The sequence below is a fragment of the Poecilia mexicana genome, unplaced genomic scaffold, assembly GCF_051168715.1.
Source record: "Poecilia mexicana isolate PSO_F unplaced genomic scaffold, ASM5116871v1 scaffold_22, whole genome shotgun sequence".
NCBI lineage: Eukaryota > Metazoa > Chordata > Actinopteri > Cyprinodontiformes > Poeciliidae > Poecilia > Poecilia mexicana.
The window spans coordinates 15039159-15058347 of NW_028263391.1; the positions used below are offsets into that span (position 1 = coordinate 15039159).

Genomic DNA, 19189 nt, shown 5'->3' on the forward strand with positions numbered 1-19189 from the left:
ATTATTTTAAAAATCGTTTTTAATTAACAAGACACAGCTTTATAGCGCCCTCTGTCGGATGACACACTTCATTTGTCTTCACTATTTCCTCTCCAAAAAATCATACAGCTTATCAATCTACTTTGTGCGAATTTGATTTCAGTTTTTGACATTAGATCAATGCACAAAAATAATTTATATTTTTATGTTTGACCTCAGACATTATTAAGCGGCGTTCTATTTCCTTAAAGGAAAGCAATTGGATCTATCACAACCGAGCAATTTCAGGCCGTGGGCTGCAGTTGAATAGTCTATTTTCTGTTTGTATTGGTCTTAGTGTGGGGGGTTTTAAATAATGGGCGTTTGCTTAATGTGTTAATCTTCTATCAGAAAGACTCCGGAGGCCCGCAGTGCTAAAGGGCCCCTTAATTCTCGCAGCCCGTACAGTATTTGTATGAAACAAACATCCAGGTGAGGCTGCGGAGCGGTGTCAGCCACGTGTCGGCGGTTGTACATCTATTTGACTGCATATTTACGCAAGAGCATAACTATCAGCATAGAGCCCCCATTAGTAAAAGCGAGTAAACCTGTAGTGTTGACGAGAGACCAACACAGTCTGCTTAACTTGGAAATGAGATCATGAGAAAAAAGCTCGCTGTGTTTGAGGATTTGGGATTGCACCGGCGGGGAGCAGGAGATGGAGAAATCTGCCGCTCCTTGTTTTGTCTTTGGCTGTTGTCAAACGTCAAGATCCACTTGAAGTGTAAAGATTTTAATATGATTTTTACACGATGATAATGAACATGTCCCATGTTTTTTGTTGTTGTTGTTGTTTGTTTTGCTTTGGTTTTTTTTTTTTGTTTCTTCTTCTGAGTCAATGCAATGGTTAGGCTTAACATTATGCAGAATATATGCACAGGTACATATTTTTGAATTTAAAAAAAAAATTCCTTGTTCGTGCCAATTTTTCGCTTGCGTAAACTCACCAAAATAGGTCGCAACCGTGTGTGAATGCACGAACGCACACAGCTGTTTGCATTTGTTACACAATCGAGGAATCTATTAAAGAGTGAGAGAGAGATATAGAGAATTTTTTTTTTTACAAAAATAACATTATCTACCCATGGGTTAAAAAAAAATATATTACCTGTTTATTTTACGGGTATTCATGTATGGAAACGTATTTAATGGGAACGTTTTATATTTTGGTTGCACAAAACTTGTATAGTAAAACTTTTCCATGACCTTTAACGACATAATGTCCCCGAATGAGACACGTTGCTAATAACAGGTTAATCATCAACCTGCCAAAGTCCTCTCACATGGGGTGAAGGACACATTTTAGATTTAGCCAAAAAACAAAAAAATCCTCACACAGGACCCTCCAGTTGCTCCATCTCCCTGTTTGGCATTTCGTCTTTCCCTCTCTCTGTGATTGATGTTTGCCTTTATATTAGTCATTCCCCGAACTGTAACTGAACTGCTGAACTTTTCACATGAGATGCAAAAACGTTGACCTGAATATGTTTAGGACTAGAAGAACTTCAGCCTGTTTGACTTGACTGTGTTTAGGCTGCTTTTCATTTCACTGAATCACAGCTCACTGTTTGTTTATTCAATGCAAGCGTGTCACCAGAAGCAAAAATATTATTGTTCTTTTATAAATTCGGTTAAAGAAAAGTAGACAGCAATAGTAAAAGATAGAGCCTGTGCCACCATGAGCTACAGCTCAAAGAGGTGATGATGGTGCGGAGCTTTAGATTAACCAGTAGCATTTTTGGTTTGCATCTAAAAAGACAGTCCATAATATTTTAATCGTTCATTTAGGTTAAGTGAGTTGCAACATTTTATTTAAATGTATAAATAAATAAATAGATATATGATTTTTATGTTCTCTATTGCTCCTTTTTGGAATGTCTGACCTTGTACTAAGCTCATATTTAAATGATTCTAAGACTACATCTTTAGGTAAGAATCAATAGGAACAGTATATTAAAATGAGAAGGAATACATTTTATGAAAGGTACAAATACGTGCTCAAAGCTCAAAGCAAATTTGGTCATTTTTTTCGCTACAGAGTTACTTGAGCATCAAAATCAAACTCCACAAGCTTCACAAAACTTCTGAAATTCAGTTTTGTCATTTGATTTTAATACCTCACCCCAAACTTAACTTGCATATGCATTACTTTTCCTGAAAGCAACTGGGTTAAATTAAGGATTTGAATCGTATGATTTATAAATTCTCTTTTATATTTGTAGTTCCTAAAAAAATAAATTAAAAAAAATAAAATAAAAAATACTGCATTAGGTTTTCAGACCAAAAAATAGTAGCTGAAAGTAACTAATGTTTCAGGTTAATGCTATAAAAAGAGTAGGTTAAAATATAATAACACACAAATTCAATTACTAAATAACTAATATATGAATTAAAGAAACAGAATTGTATTCTTGGTGACTGTCTCTCAGTCACTGTTTTTCTTTTCACCAGACAGGCCCACATCTTCCACAATGTTCATTCAAAAGTGATGGGAGTTTCTTGATTACCGATCGTTGTTGGCTAGTCTGTCGTTCAGTGTTTCTTAGCCAAATTCATTGTACAACTCAACTAAAACTCAGGAGCTACTTTCCATCTGACCTTAACTCAAATTCAGCAACTAGCCAGATTGAGACATACCTACTAAAAGTACTTTTTGAAATTTGGAATGTAAAATCACATCCAAAAATATGAAACATCAATAATATGGGGGGAAAAAATGCATAAACGTTTATGTAGAAATATATATAGCTAGTTGGCCTGTCTATTAACATTAAGACTAAAATGTGACTGTTGTGCCAAGGTAGCAATCATGCTAACTTCTTGATGAAAGGGTAATGCTATCTTAAGTAAACAAACATGTCCCTGGAGTGAACTCAAAAACATTAACATTATTATACAGAATAATTTCACCATATCACCTTCTTTCTTATTTAATGAGGAGGTTGAGTGAAGCGAAAAGTTTAGCGAAAAGATCCGGTTGCTAGTTCAAAATTGGCAGCTCTTTGAAGTTCAGAGACTCTTTCTTGTCTCTTCTCTGACTCAAAAACTAGTCCGACATTTCACACTCGTTGTTTGGTTTGAACTTTGCAAATCAAACATTGTGCTAACAGCACAGATCCTACAGGTCAAAGAAATAACAGTTCTGTATGTGTATGAGAATACAACAGTGCATTAGTTGAAGGTGGCCTTTTGTTGGAGTAAAAACCACCTAATGTTTTTTTTTTTTTTTCTCATTATTATGTTAAGCCCTGCAGACTTGCTTGAAGGTGTCAGCACTCAGACCTGATTGTTGTGTCAGATTTGCCACTTTCCTGACCAGTTAGCTTCTATAATGACCCATGTTACATTTCACGCATTCAGGTGTCATTACTTCTTTAATTACAACGAGGAAAGCTAGTAGGAGTAGAAAGTTTAATGAGTCGGTTAAAGAAGCGAAAAGAGCAACACCTACGCCAACAAAAGCCCTTAATGGAAAATTGCTGGAGCTTTCTTGGGTTCAGGGAAAATTGGGAGGTGAAGACAAGGTGATTTCTGCTCTGTGAAAGGAAGGAGGATCTCTTCAAGCATTCCTTCAAACACCCAGAAGTAGTTGACAAGAATGTGTTAACTTTTCTTTTTCAACCGAAAATAAAAGATCCACTTTGAATGACCCATTTTTTTTCCTTCCGCGTACACAAGGTCACGCAAAGCATCACAGTGTGAGGGGTTAAGCGAGTAATTTGTCAAAATAAAATTAATAATGAGAGAACCTTCCTTTGGAAAGTGCTGGAAAAAAAAAAAAAGATGTTTACTGCCAACCAACCTGCCTGTGGTGACAGTAAACATTCCAGAGCTTGGCTGCAGTTTGGACTTGCCATTAACTGCCACAGCTGTGACAACGCCTGTTGGCTGCAGGTTTGCGGTTGGCCACACCGTGTTTACCTGGAAATGAATCTGAAAAGCGTTCGGACTGGGAAGGCACACAACCCAGCAGGACAAAAAAAAAAAAAAAATACTCATTGCAGTGAGGGGCAGTGGGAGGGAGTCCAAAGTTATTGCGGTTGCCCCAGTGGGTCGGGATGCAAACACAGGCGTAAATGCACTAAGGATATCCTCAAATAAGCACCTTTTGATATTGAGAGGAATGCGGGGAGGAATGTCATTTGATATGTTTTATGTTGACTGTATCCAGGGCATTGCAGATTCAATACTTTTCCCTTGTCATGTTAAGGGATCAGTGTTGACTGCTGCTCTCCATCTATCAAACAAGGTGACAGTTTATCTGTTAGACCACAGGAGTAGACTGAAGAAGGCTGGATCATGAGAGATGAACAGATTAGATGACACTGAAGTATGCAGCTCTGTCACTGACATCTAAAGCAGATTTAAATAACTTCATGGAGTTTTGTAGCATATTTCTTCATGTTCTTTTTCTCATTGATACGCAGAAAATATTAGTTCCCTACTTGGCGACTCTACCCTACCAAATACATTACCAAATATTCAGAGAATTTGATCAAGAACTAGTTTAAATACTTCCTTAATGCCTCAACGTCATACAATTTATGAATGTACTTATGAATCTATTAATTACAACAATGTGTGAAAGTATTGGGTCATCCTTGATATATTTATGTTTTGCTTCCAAGGGGCCTTGAAAGTCTTTCAAAGATTTTTTTCAATAATGCTTTCAATAGTTCTGTTTTTTTGGCTAAGATTCCTATGAGCCTTTGCAAAAGTATTCATTACCCTAGAAAACTTACATGTACTGTCACATCACAAGCACAGACTTCAATGTGTCTTTTTAATTGTATCGATCAATTTCTCAAGAGTAACTATTCTGAAACCTTTAGTTGCGATTAGATTTAGATATGTTCCTTCTACAGTAGAGTTAAATCATATGGCTAAATCCCCCCCATCACCATACCATCCATCTCTGCAAAAGCCTTACAAGCCTTTTTACAAAGCCATTCATTTGATTCATGTGTTTTGGTGAGGGGATGCATCAAATGGTACAGGAAAGTGGCTCTTGAGGACCGGAGTTGGACACGTCTGCTGTAGACCAACACAAACAGAATAAAACTGGAAAGGATACATGGTTTTCAAAATTTTCTGCAAATAAAAATCTGAAAAGTGTGTCATCTATTTATATCTGAGTTATCTATTATATCTCTGAGTTAAGAAAGGCTGTTGAGGTACGCCTGCTGATTTTGCACAACTTTTCATGCATAACCTTAGATGGCGATTAGCTCTGAATACCAAATTTTAAGTCTTTGTAAAAATTTTCGATTAATTGAAGTCCAGATTGTGAGTGAACTATTTTAGCACATTGATGTGATTTGATCTGAATCATTCATCCGACTGTAGCTTTGACTGTGCACTGAGCCCAGAGTCATTGGTGCTTCTCAAGTACTAATGTCAGCTTCAACCTCTAGACTTTTACAGCCAGTTTTGCTTTACATTTTTTCTACATTTAGCTGTATCCATCTTCCCATCAACTCTGACCAACTTTTCCAGCCATGGTGAAGAAAAGCATCCTCACAGCATGATGCCGCCATCGCCCCAATCTGCTACAGGACTGGTGTGATAAGGGTGACGTGCAGGAATAGTTGTTCATGCATAGCATTTTGAATGAAAATCAGAAAGCTCAATTTTTGTCATCTTTGCAATATTTCCCTTCAAGATTTGTAGCAAACTTTTAATGAGATGCGATATAGATAGAAACTTTATTCATCCCTTTGGGATTTACCCTCAGGGAAATTGTAGAAATATATGACTTTCTTTCTACAATGGCTTTACTCCTGCCAGCCTTCTATCGAAGCCAGTTTGTGATATATACAATTACTCTGTAATGAACAGTGACATTTATTTTTTAAGCACTTTCTGATTGAATCTGTCTGGAAAAAAAATCAACTTCATACATCTATCTGATTTTAAAGTAGCTCTAAAATAAGACAACTTACATGTACTGTGTGGCCCAAGTCACTTGCTCTGATGCCTTGTGATGTCTAAAACTTTCTCAGAACCACAGGGATGTGTATTGGAGCAAGAAGGTTTAATATCATCAAATCAGCACATTGTTATTCATTGCTGGACCAACTGCAGAGTCAATACACATTTAATCACAGACTGAAGGCAATTAAAAACCGAAGGGGAGGGCAGTGGTGCTATGTTAATTAAAGAGCCAGGCTCCCATGGGAAGCTCTGCGGCTAAATATCACTACAATCAAGCCCACCCAATAATCCATGATGAGCTATTGCCATTCACATGCGGCCACCACGCTGTCAGATTCTGTCTGCGCGGACAAGAGAGCAAACCGGGCCTCATGATTAAAAAGTTGTGAATCAGTAATTGTCTTCATAATGCTGAGTGTCTCTGGGGACAGGGACAAATGGTGGCATCCTCTCCATGACAGAATAATTATTCAGCAACCCTAATCTTATTTTGATTTAGTTAATGGGGTGCGAGAGATTGCAGCGAGTTCAATATGGTGGATTGCAATAATCACCTTGGTAAAAAGCACACATCTCTTGTCATCTCAAAGTGCTCCCTGTCCCCCCCCCCCCCATCAGCCACAGAGGCAGCGAGTGAGGCAGGGTCACATCTGCTGCTGTGTCTTATCTGTATTCCAGACTGAGGGGGAAATTCAAGTTTGGGATTACCTCTGACTCCTGAACCCATCTCCCGCGCTTTCATTACACTTCACAGAATACCAAAAACATCTTACCTACCTTGACATCTGTTGCTTTTTTTTTTGTCCCCACACACATGAGAGAGGGAGAAATGAAAATGCATTTCTGGTCTACATTACTGCAGAGTGGATAACTTGAACTGTCATCCTTCTCCCTGCATGGCCTGAGAGCCCATCCATATGCAGATGGCTAATTTGTCGTGTTTACAGAGGAGCAGAGGGAGGTGGGGTGGGAGAGTCATGAGGAGGCGCTGCCTACGTGTCACCCCAGGAGCCCGGTGTTAAAGCCTGCCCTTCCAGAGCAACAGCATAAGTGTCCAATCTGTGTTTGCTTACCCGTGGACTCTGACGGCTGAGTTCTGGGCCGGGGCCCATAAATTGCGCCTCCTTTACAGGGGCCCTGACAGCTAACAGGCCATTGGGAACTGGGGTCCAACGACACAGCCTCTCAGCAGATTAGCACCTCATCAGCCTCCTGCAGCTTCGAACAAATACTATCCCTGCCTCCTTCAAGATACAATAGGTCTGTGGCAAGAGAGTGCCACCCCTGAGCCCCCACCACCTCTACAGGCAGTTAGAAAACTTCCTGATTTGGTCTTTTTCTGGGACCACAGCTGCACTGTGGAGCCCTTCCCCAGCCGCGAAGCCCACCCCTGCTCCAATTGGCAAGATGTGTGTGTTTCAGGTGAGCAAATATTGCCACTTGCCTGAGAGTTCAATGACCGACCCTTTTAGGAGGAGAGGGTGGAGGAGGAGGGTTGCGTATTGTGCCTGGGTGATTTGCAACAGGCATGCATGGTGAATCACACAGCAACCGGTCGGAGGGATGGGTCAGGAGACATTTCAAGGCACAGCTGGAGTCAAGAAGTCAAACACACACCTATGTGCCCCATCTGCATTTTTACCAAGACCAGGAAACAATTCAAAGCTTTTAGTTTCTATCTCTAAGTGAAACAGAAGATGCTCTGCCACACACTGAGCTCTCATCTTTTTTTGTCCACAGGAAAGGCTGGAAAGTTGAGGCGTCTCATTTATAAATGTTTCTTATTATAACAATGTTTGGCCAAAATCCTAAACTTTGAAGGCAACGTCATTTTATTTGCGTGGCACATTTCAGCAAGTGGGCAATACAGAGTGCTATGCATGATTAAAAATAAAATAATAAATATTAAAAAAAAACAAGCAAAACTAAATGCTACTACAATATAACAGACACAGAATTAGTAGGAAATAACAATGACCTTTTTTAATTTTCTCGCAACCACTGTTTTACTTTGCTCTTCAAAGCTTCCTGAGAGTCTTACTGCTGATGCATCTAGAGAGCAATGGACACATGAGTGAAGAGTGTCGTATAAAAGGGTACAAGAAGTTTTTTGTTGTTGTCACATTACACTATTACAGCATCATTTTGAAGAGGAAGGAAAAGTACATTTTTCCAGTGTTTTCTGTGACTGAAAAACGTTTTAACTATCTTGCAGAGCCACCTTTCACCACAATAACAAATCTCCTGGTGTATGTCATCGCTCACTTTACACATCTAAAGTTTCTCATTTTTGCTCTTTCTCAGGACAACACCGAAGTCCTGTCACATTCTACGGAGAGTAACCCAAAAATTCACAACTGGATGAATACGCACTGGCTTACATCATTCTATTGAATGTTGTATGTTTCATGCAGACGTTGAACCTCTGCCCCAGTCTCGACTCTTCTTCCAGGACTGGGCTGTAATTCAACCCCATCCAGCTTCCCAGTCTCTGCTGAAGATAAAAAAAAATATATATATATTACTTTCAACAGCGTGTTTCCTCATGCGAATAGTTCTGACACTAATAGTACACATTTACATGTAGACCAAAAAGTTTCATTTTGCTCTCATCTGACCAGAATAACATCCTCCACGTGTTTGCCTTGTCTTCAGAATAGCTTGTGGTAGACTAGCTTCTTGAAGCTTTCTATCACCACTGCTTGCAACTCCTCCACAAAGACCGAGTTTGTGGAATGCATTTCTCGACAGATTCAAGGGGAGGGAATACTGTCGCACTGCATAATCAGCTCCAAGCAAAGGGAAGGAGAAATGCTCAGTCATGACAAGGCCAACAAATACACATTGTGCACATTGATAGTATACGCTTTTCATAAGGAAATGTTACATTGCTAATTAATCTCAAGATTTACATTGAAGTCAGATAATTTAATGACTCTCAGATTCCAGATCATGGCTAGTAGACAGCCTTATAAAGTTAAAAGGCCACCGGTTAAACGGCACACCAACAAGTCTCTCAAACAGAACAGAAATGGACCAGCTTGGGTAAAGGCTACGGGCCTGTGGCTGCAGCCGGCATCCCGTTGGGTCAGAAGATGATGTGTCAGTGTGGACTGAGGACTGCCTTGATCCCCTCTGGAAGTCAAACACAAGTGTGGGTATAGCCATGTCCTGGGAGGCCTCCTCTGCCATCACAGTGAAATGGAACTGGCCTGCAGAGCAAACAAGATCTCTCCCCATCTCATCCCTCCAGCCCAGACCAACCTTGTCTGATTGATGGCTTTTTTTTTTTTCCTGTTGTTCTGTTTGTTTGCTTGCTTGTTTGGTCTGCAGCCAATGGATATCAAACATATAGGAAAGGAGGGAAAAGGTGGATATGGAGGGAGGGTGGGAGTATAAGGGGGCACAACACAGACCTCCCTTAGAGTTCTGTGTGTCCTGACGCGAAACCTGCCGAGAATCTACCGAGCAAAGCTGCTCAACAAATATACCCAGAGCTCAAGATGAGGGGGACAGAATAAAGGTCACTTCCTGATCCCTCCATTCTCATCTTTTAGTCTTATATATATATATATATATATATATATATATATATATATATATATATATATATGTGATGTTGGAAGATGTATTATTTGGTGAATTAAAAAAAGACTTATTTTATGTGGCTGGTAACACTCTGCTATTTAAATTTATGCATAGGAAACATTCCGAAATATTCAATAGGACCAAATTGTCTCCGTTTTTATACTGTTTCTACTACATATGCATTGAAAAAAAAAAAAAAAACAACATACAGTGACACCTTCTGGTAGCAAACAGAACTGTGTCCATCCTGAAACGCACGGTAAAACACTGGAACATGTGTTCTGTGCAAACATGGCCCCCCAAATACAAGATTCTTACTTGAAATTTGAAAAAAATAAAATAAAATAAAAAAAAATCAACATATGTTATAATACATACATCAAAAGAGACAAATGTTTCAAATGAAAATGTTGTAATCACAGTTATAAGAATTTGCTTGCCGTCTGGGCTGGTGTGTGTAAACACTCTCTTAGTAAAGCACCTCTTTATAAAGCTGCGGTCCGGAAAGAATGTTGATTATTGGGTGGGACGGGGTCATTTGGAAGTTAAGACGCTACCCCAAAATTAAATTGAATTTAGACAGGATTGGTACTGTTATAATTTATACCAAATTCATTGTAAAAACTGCAATAGTAGTTCAAATTGTTTTTTTATGCAGCTTATTAACTATGTTTGAATTTTTCAACCACAAATAGTTGAAATTTGTAAACAGATGACTTTGTACAGTTACTTTGTGTTGAAAGCTACAAGCAATATCTGCAGTAATAATTTACACTAAAAGAAAGACATTACATGCAACTCTTCAAAGTGATGAAATTTGTCATGGTATGCTGAAAAGTTTATATGCTTTTCAGATGCAAATTGTTTGGTTTTGTCTTTGATTTAAGCTCACAGAAGTAGATTATGTTAATGCACTACTTCTACTCAAAAGAATGGTGAACCTTTACACCTCCGTTTAACCAGAAAAGAGATCCATCTCATCTACCCTTCCTAACATTCAACCTATTCTCACATATTTTTTCTCAAAATATAAAAAATAAAAATAAAAATCTGCAACTCTGATGAAGAAGTGTCGAAAGGATTTAATTATTGAGTGTATTTAAATCCCATGAAGAAATAATTGACTGTGCTCACACTTACTGGCACTTGTAATCCCTGTTGAATTAATTAAGCGTTTTTGGTTGATCAGCGTCTGGATTGTGCATCCATGTTGCTGCCATTTTGCAAGTCATATTTCTATTGGAACACATCCAAAAAGATGTGAGAAATGTTTCTGTCCCAGGTGTTTTAATTTGAGCTGTGCAACTGTGAGGTCCGTCATGCTCTGAGGTGCTAGTAGCATAAAGCTCTTCCTTCTTACATTGCATTTTTATGGTTAAAATATAAGAATAAGTGTTTCAGTTTCTGATAAATACTTACTATAGAGAAACTCTGTTCCATATTTAAATCAAGAAAAAGCTATTTTGTTTTAACATTTAATTTTAGAATAAAGAAAAAAAAATAGTTTTTGTATAATTCTACATTAATGGGAAATAAAGATTCTGATCTGATAAAAAAAATCAAAATCAAAATCAAAATCATTGCAGTTCTAGTTTAGTTCTTTTGTAGAATGATCAGAAGTTACATCGCCAAACAATGGGTTCATTCAAAATTACAGTTGGCAAACAAGGCATTTTAAACAACACTTATTGGAATCAAACAAGTTTTTTTTTTTAATAATGAGTGATTTCAAAGACTTCCTCGAACCCCCTTCTTCTTCTGTCAGATCTCTTTTGCTGTCATTACTCCTCCTCCGTGGCGAGCAGCTGGCTCTGCCGACTCCTCGCTGTGGCGCAACAATCGCATCCAGCTTCTCAAAATGGGCTCTGCTGTCGGAAACCACAACATGAAGACTCTAACACACATAGTTCAAACTCCAGTTGTTTACTGAATATGCATGGTTTGATTCGCTTTAATTAAGAACAAAGTGATTTTATTGTTTGTTTTATTTCATCAGGTAAGTACTGAAATATACAAAACACAGACACCTGCCAATCCAGTGGCAACAAAAAAAAAAGAAAAAGAAAATGGAAAAATGACATAGAGAAACTGGAACATTCTCCCAAACCACACAAACAGAGCACAAAGTATAAAACCAGGGTATAAATTCCTGAATTTAGCTCCGATTATACCCAGTTGTATTTCTATTCTGTGGAATTTTTTTGAATTTTGCAAAACATATTGTAGAAATGCTCCAGAGAGGATAACAAATGAGGCCTCTGGAAACTTTATTCAGATATCTACAGATGCCTGCTGAGCAGCAAAAAGTCTTTTTCCAGAATTTGAAAAAAAAAAAAAAAAAGTTATAAAAGGCGAGAAAGATAATGCAGAAACATGGGAGCTTGTCTTAAACTCATCTTTGCATTTGCATGTCCAGGGTTCCGGTTTGCACAAAGAAATTCACAATGTTGAATAAATAAAACAGTTTGGAACAACGTTTGAAACCGATTTTCAGACCTTTTTTTTCTGCAGGGGTAGGTTGATCATGCTTTCACACTATTAGCTGCCACTGTCAGACCTGAAAACACTGATAATACCTGCAGCTAATTCCATGTGAGCTGCAAAGACTTTCTGCTGATTGCTTCGACACTTTGCACACACTGGAAATGTAAAAAAAAAAAAAAAAAGAAAACGTTTGCTTTCTCTAGCAGCGAATAGTGTTTCTATTCAGTTGCTATTCTTCATAGTTGAATAGTGCAATAACCTACAACAATTAGTAAAATACATGACAGAACAAACGTATGCAGGTCAGGGTTCCAGTTCATGCCGAAGGACAAACAGCTCTGGAGAGAGCTCATTCTCAGACTGTTACTCCCTTGTGAAAGGTGCCTTTTACTCCTGATGTAAGACGGCTTTTTGTCTTCTCCTCTCTTACGTCAAGACCGCTGTTCGTAATGAAGACTCGTCAGCCCTATTACATATCAGGTTGAATTTTGGGCTTGAGTTTGTCTTAAAGAAAGCAACCAAAATCAGGTAAATCCAGGGAATGTTTAACAAATTCTACAATAAGGAAGAGAGGACAGTCCTCTTTGCTGACAGTCGTTTAATGCGCTTCTGTGACACGCATCTTCGCCTCCTCATCGCGCTACAAAGTGAGTTGGGTTTTTCCCAATCTAAAAGCTCCCGGTGTGAAGCCATCCACTCGGTCAGCTTTGCTCTGTTTCCACAACAAACAGTTCTGGAGGGAAAACCTGCCGCTCCAAAAGCATTTTTTCTTTTCTTTTTTTTTTTTTTTTGGCTTCCAAAAAGTCTTCTTTCCTTCATGTGGATGCACAACGCAGTAAAGCTCATTCACCACTAGGGGTCCTCGTCCATGTCATCCAGGTTGGGAGCCATGATGAAGTGCTTGGGGTACGGGAGGTTGTGCTCGTCTGCGTACTCCTCCCAGCGCGCGTCGTCACTCTCGTGGGTGATGTAGCGCTCGCCTCGCCGCGTTTCGAAGTCCCTGAGGTCCAGCCATGTTTGGTAATCCTGGAAAACACGCTCAGATTTAAACCTCTGTTGACGTATTATAACCCGTCAGTCTGGCAACTTTGTGACATGGTTGTTTAGGTGAAAGAAAAAAAAAAAAAATAGAAATTGTGTCACCTGTAACCAGGGATGGCTCAGACACTTGTCCACGCTGTACCTCTTCCTCATTTTGACTTGGAGGAGATTGTTGATCAGGTCTGTGGCTGTGGCAGAGACACACATTGATCAGACTTAGACATTTTGCAAAAGAATTCACAACTGAATATGTTCACAGTGAAACCACAAACAGAAGTTTATTTTATTAGGATTTTATGTCGAGTGGAAACAAAAGGATACTTGGGGAATCGAAATTCCAATTGAGAACAGAATTCCTGGTATTAATTTAAAACCCCTAAAAAAAAACAAAAAAAAAAAAACATCTGGTACGTCTGCATTCAAAAAAGATATAATTAGTAAACAGACTTGATTTGTTACAGGTGGAGATGGAAGAAACCAAGTGATGTCCCGGGCTCTTAAAATATTTTAATTTAAAAATCTCAGAATTTTTATGACTCGATCTAAGATTTTCCAGCAGTTGGTATGACATGATGGGCTTTTGAGTGAAAAACAACCGCTTATCCTGGTTTTATTATTGTTCATTTCAATTGTTCATTGCTTTAATTTTCATAAAATATAGACTTTTACCTTTAAGATAATATAAAAATATGTTAAAGAGAAAAGGTTCCATAGTCAATTTTTAATTTTCCATACTTTTTAGTATGAATCCTTTACCTTCATTTTCACAATTATGCAATGCCTTGTGATAAATGCCATCAAAAAAACTTTTAAGCTTGCAGTTGTAGTGCGGTAGATGTGAAAATAAATAAATAAATAAATCAAAGCACTATAAATACTTTTTATAGACACTGCACATACAATGGAATCATGTCATATTTGATGCTAAACAAACATTTTCACACATAGCTTACAGGGTTTAGTGACCTTTACAGGGACACTTTGAGATAAAACAAAGAACCTGAGATTAGCATCATCCTGAGTTGTGAACTGTACGTGGGAGGAGTTACAGCTCGGACAGTTGAGAAGAAATGAAAGTGATTCATCTCAACCACAGACATTGAAAGTCGAGCTTTAAAAAGTTGAGCTGACCCAGACATGTAGGTGGGGAGGGATAGTTCATCTGAATTTCAGTTTGACACAGGTGCAACCAGGCTCGCAACTATTTACAGAGGTGAAGACCAGAATAAATTAAGCTTTGGTAAATTCCAGCAGGAAGGGAGAGAGCGAAAGAACGAGACTGCTCTTTGTCTTCCTACCCTCTGCAGAGATGTCCTTCCAGGGTGTCGGGGGGTACATGAAGGCGGCGTTCTGGATCTGATCGTTAATGTCTTCGTCCTCGTTAAAAGGGAAGGTCCCGCTTAAGCTGACGTAGACGATGACACCCACTGACCACATGTCTAAGGATCTGTTGTAGCCTTTGCTCCTCAGCACCTCTGGAGCCAGGTAGGCCGGGGTGCCAACGACTGACCGCCGGAACGACTTCTCACCAATGATGCGTGCAAAGCCGAAGTCGCACAGCTTTACCTGAAAAACGACATGCACCGTCAGCACACATATGCTGACCCATTTTTATCTAATTTGTGTGTATTTTAGAGTTTATGGTGACATGTACTTTATCACAGATCCTCTACTGTGGATAACAAGAGGCAATAAGCACTTTCCCACATATTCAGCCTTTCAGAAGGTGTTTTAAGAGTTTTTGGGGGGATTTGGGGGGGTTTGGCTGCATTTTCTTTTGTTTGCAGCACAACCCATGTAGCAGTACATAGTATTCTTATATAGGACCTAACTTATGCATCATCCATCAACTTTAATGCTTCTCTTCTCAGAAAATAGCTATTTGGAAGTGTTCTTGCACTTGTTAAAAATCTATTTTCTGTAAACATTATTTTTGGTATTTTCACAGTTTCATCATAAGCAACGGGAACACGTTGTGTCTTTGTGATGAACACTTTCCAGCTTTGTGCATGAGAATCTAATTTAAAATTCATTAATTAATGCATAAAAGGTTTATAGATCATATTTAAAAGGCCACAAACCAAAAAAACAAACAAACAAAAAGCATTCCTCTTCTGAAATTCAGTGAAGAGAGGAAAGAAAGACCTCTGAGCTTTTTATTTTAGACGTAAAGCAAGCATGCCACCATAAACCCAAAGAGAATAAGAAATGCAAAATATATTTATTGTTGTTACCTGTGGAAAAGGCTCTGCAGAGGCCAGTAGTACATTTTCAGGCTTCAAGTCACAGTGAACAATGTTTTTGAAGTGCAGATGCCTCAAGGCCACCAGGATCTGTTGAAAGCACAAGTTCAGTTAGTACACACACACACACACACACACACACTCAACATAAACATAAGTTACTAACCATGTAAACTACAATTTTATCGTTTAAATACTGATAAAACTGACTGTATTTTTGTGGAATAAAATCGGAGTCATAGGCACACAGATGCCGTTAAATATTTCCACATTGCACAGCTCATCTATATTCACCAGATCCTTGCATAAGCTCCCGCTGCACAAATTCCAGCCTGTGGATCTACACCAAAACCACAATCCACTCGGTCCCCCAATCCCGACCCTGGCTCGAACAAAAGTCCTTCTGGCCACATCTGAGCCAGGCCCCGCTGCAGCTAATGGGGCCGTGGTTAATGGCCCTTGCTGCTGTTTGGGACCCAAAACCTAAGCAGACCCCAGGGCCCGCAGCTCCTCTAATTAGGCCACAAAGCCACTAGCACACTGCAGGCTGTAATCGGCAGCCAGGCAGAAGGCGGCGATGCCGTGTGGACCAGTGCCATATAAAGACCCCCCACCCCAATCAGGCCACCACAGCAAGAATAAACAGCAGCAGAGGGTCATCACACCCAGACACAGGGGAGAAAGATCAAGAAGGACATGAAGGAAATTGATATAAAAACATGCACACGCGTGTTGAGAAGAATTGAAACTTACATAATATAAAACATGACAGTAGATTTCCCTGAAACCTTTGGATTTTGTAACAATAAAAAAACACAAACTGCATTTTATCTTTGATTTTCTGTGAGAGGAAACACAGTTGAGCAGAATCATGAAAGAAACATTTTACACAAAATTTTAAAAACTGTGATATGCATTTGTATTCAGGCCCACTGAATCAATATTTTCTAGAATTATCTTCAATTACAGCTTCGAGCTTCCTTTAGGGTAAGAATCCCAGTTTGCACATCTAAAGACTGAAATATTTGTCAATTTGCTTTTGCAAAATAATTCAAGTTCAGTCAAATTGGACAGACAGTATAAGTGGTCATCACTGTATACATGCCATCATGTTTCATGGATGGGTGCTGAATTCAGGGTGATGTGCAGCGTTAATTTTCCTCCACATACATTTGAACCTTTTTGCTTTCAAGCAAAAGGTTTTTGGCCTTGTTGGCCAAAAAGTTGGATCTAGGTCTCATCTGATCCGAGCGTCTTCGTCTACATCTGCCATGTCTCCTTCATGGCTTGGGGCAAACTGCAGGGTTTACTTCTTATGGCTTTCTCCCATTAACCTATTTCTTCTTGATATTCTTCCATAAAGACCAGATTTGAGGAGTGAATGACTCGGTTGTCCTCTCTCAATTTGTCCACCCGAGTTGTAGATTTCTGCATCTCCTCAAGTTTTTTTTTCCATCTCTGATTACTTAAATTCAGTTCAAATATACTTTATTTATCCCAAAGGAAAATTAAATACTGTTGTATCTCATCTTCCAAATAACGTCAAAGAATTATTGTGGATGATGATGCTGTGGGAAGGAAGGTATTCTGTAACAGCCAGACTCGCAACAAATTTAAACAGGCCTCTGACTGAAGAATGTTGGTGTATGACATTCTCATGACTGCCGGGACATGCCAACAGTACAGAGAATTTTTCGCAGGAACACGTGCTGGTTGACACCATTAGTTGTTGGCAAGCACTGCTAATCGACCTCATTTGCTTTTGTATAAAAAAAACCAAACAAAAAAAAAAACATTAAGGTTTGTATTTGCAACATACAAAAAAGATTAGGGTTTAAAATACTTTTGTGAGCCACTGCGTGCTTTAAATATAGTCAACATTTAGCTGGAACCTTAAGGCAGTTCATTGCAAATTATTAGCTAATAGGTACATAAACAAAACCAAGAGGGTGAAACTATTGGTGAGACAGTGAGAAAAACAGGAAGTTAAGAGAGATCCCCGTTTAAGCAGCACGAACCTGTGTGACGAGGAATTTGGTGATTCGTTCTGGTAGTTTGCTCTTCTCGCTGGAGAGGATCATCTCCAACATGTCTCCGTGGAGCTTCTCCATGACAACAAACACTCGCTCTGGGGTCTCAAACATGCACTCCAGGTTAACGATACCTGGATGATGCAGATTCTAAAGAAAAAGGGGAAAAAATTAAAGTGTAAAAAACCTTGCCCTAACATGACCCTTAATGCAACTCTCTGTACAAAAGCTCGAGAATATTGAGTCAATCATTTATTACCTGTAAAATGGCCACCTCATTCCTTAACTGGCTCTCCTGCTTGGTAGGAAATCTCATCTTGTCTATAACTTTGATGGCTACGTCTCTGCCACTCTTTCTGTGCTTCCCTGAAACGTGAGAGTAACCACAACACAATGCAATTTATTGCCATGCTAATTTTAGCCACACCAAATATCACATGGATTTAAAAAAAAAACAAAAAAAACAACATACCTCCATACACGATGCCAAACTGGCCTGATCCCAGCACCTCATCAGAGAATATTTGATATATCGAGGCAATATCCTGCACAGATACCATTTCCAGTTACTTAATGGCTGCATTTTACATGTGGAACAGCGAGCTCTCAGGACTGAAACTGGAATCGCCAACAATTACATCATCTATGGTTTGGCAACGTTGTTGCTTTTCCCAAATGTTTCTAGTTGTTGCCAAATATTTAACTTTCACTCAGTGCAGAAGTGGAACTGAATCGAAAACCCCATGACCCAAAAGGATGAGGAAAAAAAGGAAAACAAAGCTTCCTCATTTATGTAGAGAAGAAAAAAAAAGAAGCTTCCACTAAATATTTTAATAAAAGCAGCAGTTAGATACAATTTCTGCTTTAACCACAACAGCTACTTTAATAGCACACATATGCATGATTTTGCAAGCTGTGCTGGGAAATTGCGCAATTGCTTCTGGTAGAAAAGAAATTAAAGAAGCTGTACTTACCACATTCTCTTGGATCTGGCAGTTGGACACAGATATGCTGATGGACAGCTCTTCTGAAAGAGGGAAACACATGATTTTTAATTTTTTTTCCACCCAGGAGCACTTAAAACAAAATTTTCTTCTTGCATTAAGCAACAAGTGAATCATTAAATATTTCAAGTTTGTGATGCATTCCTCACAATTTAGTTTCCCCCTGTTTTCTCATCCTGTGAGCATCCTTCTGTTTTATCACAGCTGCATGCAGTGAGGCCCACATGATGAAGCATTTTATTACACAAGAAATTGGCAAAATGAATCAATCTGGGGAGATGTGTGTGACTAAATGGCTCAAGAATGCAATGCATTTCAACTTAAGAATCAGGACTGCCACAGGGGCAAGACTAAACACAAGTCTGGAACAAAACTAAGGCAACAATTAATTTTCATTCGATGAAATAAACACAAAAAGCCACATGACTCAAAAAAGAAAAAAAAAATGTTTTCACAAATTAATCAACTTGTTCTTAATAGAAGCTCTCAATGTATATTTCTGAAATGAATTCAGTTCTACTGAGGTGTACCTCCGGGTTCAGTAATAGGGTAAAACCGTTTTACAAATTACGTTAATCGTGTGGTTCAGAATGTTGATGGAAGCATTTGTTGTCAATGGTTTATGGTTTAAGTCGAATAAAAAGATCTCTGGCTCAATATTCCACGTGCCAATAAGTCAGGAGTCAAGGTGTGTAATGAATTGGTGCATAGTAACTCTGAGACGTTAAACAGACGACATGATTTGCACCAGAAACAAGAAATAATCCACTACGAAAGACAATAAAGTGCAAACGTCCAAAATGACAAATCAGAAAAAAAAAAAAAAAAAAGTGCATCTTGGTGTCAA

General features: G+C 38.8%; 1 protein-coding gene across 1 annotated transcript in view; it reads right to left on the reverse strand.

The window, feature by feature from the left end:
- Nucleotides 1-11490: 11490 nt before the first annotated feature.
- prkd3 (protein kinase D3) overlaps nucleotides 11491-19189 on the reverse strand; it is a 46954-nt gene continuing 39255 nt past the window's right edge. Inside the window, exons 13-20 of the mRNA XM_014991076.2 lie at nucleotides 18313-18365; nucleotides 17811-17883; nucleotides 17598-17704; nucleotides 17327-17488; nucleotides 15300-15398; nucleotides 14364-14631; nucleotides 13168-13253; nucleotides 11491-13050 (exon numbers count right to left, since the gene is read on the reverse strand). Of these exons, the coding sequence (XP_014846562.1) occupies nucleotides 12877-13050; nucleotides 13168-13253; nucleotides 14364-14631; nucleotides 15300-15398; nucleotides 17327-17488; nucleotides 17598-17704; nucleotides 17811-17883; nucleotides 18313-18365 (1022 nt within the window). The 3' untranslated portion in view covers nucleotides 11491-12876. The remainder of the gene's footprint in view (nucleotides 13051-13167; nucleotides 13254-14363; nucleotides 14632-15299; nucleotides 15399-17326; nucleotides 17489-17597; nucleotides 17705-17810; nucleotides 17884-18312; nucleotides 18366-19189) is intronic.